The 4,168-nt window shown below is 38.4% G+C and overlaps 1 protein-coding gene across 1 annotated transcript; it reads left to right on the top strand.

Annotated features, from left to right (window-relative positions):
* Nucleotides 1-1,140: 1,140 nt before the first annotated feature.
* On the top strand, nucleotides 1,141-3,750 carry LOC147001988 (prostate and testis expressed protein 14-like). The gene is given in 4 exon segments (XM_085828234.1): nucleotides 1,141-1,207; nucleotides 2,999-3,102; nucleotides 3,104-3,152; nucleotides 3,626-3,750. Coding segments are annotated over 4 exon segments (345 nt in total).
* The last annotated feature ends 418 nt before the right edge of the window (nucleotides 3,751-4,168 follow it).

A 4,168-nucleotide genomic window follows, 5' to 3' on the forward strand; every position in this document is an offset into this window, starting at 1 on the left:
CATGTGCCTTTTGATATTCATCATTGTTTCTGTACAATTAATGTTTAGATTATTATGTGACAGGGAGATTTTCTTTTTCTGGTTCATTCTATTTGAAGTTTTGTAAGTGTCTTCTATGCTTATAGGCATCTCTTTCTCTAGGTGAGGAAATTTTTTTTATTATTTTATTGAGGCTATTTCTGAGCCTTTTCATTGAGAGTATATTACTTTATTCCTATTATTCTTTCATTTGGTCTTTTCATTGTGTCCCAAATTTCCTGGCTGTTTTGTGTTACTTTTTTTTTTCTTTTCTGAGACAGGGTTTCTCAGTATAGCCCTGGCTATCCTGGAACCCACTCTGTAGACCAAGCTTGCCTTGAACTCAGAAATCTGCCTGCACCTGCCTCCCAAGTGCTGGGCTGAAAGACATGAGCCACCACTGTCTAGCTACTAACTTTTTGATTAAGCATTTTTTTTGACTGATGTATCAATTTCTTGTTTTATACTTTCTATGTGTGATATTTTGTCTTCTGTCTCTTGTATTTTGTTGATGATGCTTGTATCTTTAGTTCCTGTTCTCTTCCCTAGGTTTTCCATCTCCAAGATTGCCTCAGTTTGGGCTTTTCTTGTTGTTTCTATTTCCATCTTCAGGTCTTGAACAGCTTTACTCATTTTTCTCATGAGTTTGACTGTATTTTTCTGTATTTCTTTATATTTATTCATTTTCTCTTTAATGGCCTCTAGCTGATTATATTTTGCTATATTTCTTTAAGAGATTTATTTATTTCTTCCTTAAAGGCCTCTATCATCTTTGTAAGATTAGATTTAAGGTCATTTTCTTATTATTCAGGAGTGTTAGTCTATTCAGTGCTTACTGTACTAGGATAGTTGAATTCTGGTGGTACCATCTTGCCCTGGCTTTAGTTGATTATTTTCTTATGCTGGCCTTTAGCCATCTGGTTGTTGGTAGGTATGTTAGTCCTTGATGGTGGTAGGCCTCTGGTGTTGCAGGTAGAGCTGATAGTCCCTGATATCAGCAGGCTACTGAAATTTCAGATAAGCTGGTTGTCCTTGATGGCAACAGGTTTCCAGGGATGGAGGCAGAGCTATTATGCCCTGATAATTTCAAGCTATGGTTGTTCTGGGTGTGGACAGTCCAACATGGAAACAGATGGAGCTCTGGCTTGGGAACTTGGGTGCAGAGAGGACAGGGCAGAACTCTCCAGTGGTAGGTTTGCCCACATGGGTGAGCAGGCAGGAAATTGGGGTAGGGTTCTCATTGCTGATGACTGCAGGCATTTGAAATTGTGGTTAGAGATGTGGACCAAAAAAATGGAGAATGGGAGATACAGGGTAGTCCTTATGGCTGCTGCTGGGCTTGCAGGGGACAGAACTGGCAAGTGTTTGGGGATTGGGAAACTCACCTGGTTTTTTTCTGGTAGCACCAGGCCTTCAGAGTTTCAGGCAGAGCACTGGTCCAGGAAATAGAATGCAGATCTACAGGGAAGAGCTCTCAACCATTCAATTTGCCCAGAAGGCCAGCAGTCAGGGAATTAATGTAGGTGTCCCACCTGGTGTTTGCTGATGGCTGCAGGCATATTGGATTGTCTAAATATTTTTACAAAAAGATAAAAGTTACCACTGTGCTCACTGATTTGCCACTTTTACTATAGAATAATACAGCCATGTTTAGGGCCTTATTTTGCATTACCTGTGAACATTTTATAATTCCATTTTGTTCTCATTACTGTATTAATTAGTTTTACACATTTCCAAATGAAATGCCTTCCCTAATCGAGGATTCAGAGAGTAAGAAATAAATCTTTCTGTTATATTACAGTGGAGTTGCCTGAGGTGACAGACCCTCCCTACCCCAAGTATCTAGCAGACTGGGGAAAGATGCATCCTTAGGTCTATATGGTATCTTCTACTGTACTGGAAAAAAATGAGAGAAAGTTAATTGATAAAAGTATTTACCAGAACTTTTTTTTAATTACACAAGGATAATATTTACACAGTGCACAAAAAAATTATACATAAACCATCTGACCAGCATGTGTTAAATATAGATATCAAAAATATATATATCAATAATCATACAATCTCATGAAAGCTGAGCAAATCACTGCTGAATAAAAATTGGTTCAAAACAGAAACCAAGAAGGAAGTTAAAAACCTTTAGAATTGAATGAAAATAAAAATATGGCATACCAAATCTATGGGACATAATGAAGATATTTTTTTCAGTTTTTAAGATCTATCTGGAATATTAAACATGATAGAAGTAGAAAAAAATCTCTTATAAAGTCCTCTATGAAATGAAATTGTGACAAATTCTTGATTAGGCAGAAACATTTCCATCTTCAAGGGAGAATATACAGTGCAATTGTGGCTTAATAGAATGGATAGGGTAGTGTTTCTTCTGTTTCTATTCTGTGAAATAGTTTAAGGAGTATTGGTATTAGGCATTCTTTGAAGGTATGGTAGAATAAACTCAACTGCACTAAACCCAGCTGGTCCTGGGTTTCTTTGGGTTTACATTCTTCTTTCCCTGGCCTCTGTTATATACAGTATTAACCTCTCTCTCCAATTCCTCCTCCTCTTTTTTTCATGGTTCTGGTTCTGCTGTTCTTTCTCCTTGTTCTTCAGCTAGCCTCCTTAACTGATACTCTCCATTCCTACAGCTGTACTGTTCTCAAGCCTATATTTGCATTGGAAATGATGCAGGAAGGTTCTTGACAGGATGTAGATAATGATGTGATGAGGAGCACCTGTCTGGTCATAGGTGGTAGGCTAAAGCTCCTACAGCAGAGCTCTGATCTTTCTTCCTACAGCCCTGTCCATTCATAATATTTGAAGTGAGGAAACCTGGCTCTTCTTAAACCCTTCCTAAGTTCCAAGGACATGAGTTACCCTGTACGGTTCAGCTCAGTATACATCTAGCTCTTTCCTTGGTCATCAATTTTTATTCATTGATTATAGTCACATAGTCACATGCTTAGCTCAGCTTGAACCTGAGCTCTGAATAACCCTTTTACCCTTGATTTTGCCTTTTCATCTCTGACATGTTTGCAGTGTGACAAGTTAAACTTTGATGGAATTTGTGAGAAAGGGAATTCTACCTTGTGAGGCTAAAGATGACCAGTAATGTGCCATACTGGTGGTTTCTAAAGGTAGGCCAAGCCTGGGAGACCTCAGGTAATCCTGATTGTTACTGAGAAATGAATTATCCTTTGTAGACTCCTGGGGACAAAGCCAAAACTGTGGGGGACTGTGTTTCTATGCAAACTCAGGAAATGAATCTTTTGCACTTAGTATAGGTTGTACTCTTTTTTTTTTTTTTTTTTTTTTTTTTTGGACAGATGAAGAAACTATTTTGAGAGAAAGGAGGACTCTACATGGTCTTTAGGAGATTTCTTGGGAAGCATACTCAGGGATGAGAGAAATTTGAACTATAAAATTCCACTGAGCAGGTTGAGGTATGGTAGTCATTCCTAAAGACCAAATTACAGGTTGATTGAATGTTAACTACAGTCACCTCAGCATGGCTGGGATACATTACACTGGGAAGCCTGACTTTATTTATTTACAGAGACTCTGATTTCACAAATATTTATGTTTACCCCTTGACTTTCTTCATTTACAGGTGATAATATCCAGTTTGGGGTGCAGGATTTTTCTTCAAGGTATTTAAATAAGACTTTCACCCAGCATAATCTAACATTGTATTTTACATGTTGCCATAACCAATTGCTCTGTAGTGAGTTTTAAAGTCCAGGCCCTTTCTTCCTCAGTTCTTCTGCAGGTGAGTCCTTACCCGTTCCCTGTGCCCTCATAGTCTCACAACACTGGACCATGTATTTTCTGCACTGCTCAAGTCCTTACACCTTCCTTGAATCAGCAACAGCTGTTAATGTTTCAGCAGTTCAGCTGGGGATAAAGAGATGCTCTCTGCAGCCCACTATTCCCAGTGGTTCCACCTTTTCAGATTGTTTCCTTCTTGTGCTTCCTCCATCCTTCCATCAATAAGTAACATTTACCACACTTTCCATTATACTTTTCTCTGTTACATTTATCAACACAGGTTTTTGTACTAGTATATATGACACCCCTTACAGCCACCCTCTAATAACCTTCAGATTGGTGATGCCATTTGTGCCAAAGTGGGAAGAAAACATAAATTTCAGTA

Source organism: Mus caroli, unplaced genomic scaffold (assembly GCF_978045245.1).
Source record: "Mus caroli unplaced genomic scaffold, Mus_caroli_1 scaffold_11, whole genome shotgun sequence".
Lineage (NCBI taxonomy): Eukaryota > Metazoa > Chordata > Mammalia > Rodentia > Muridae > Mus > Mus caroli.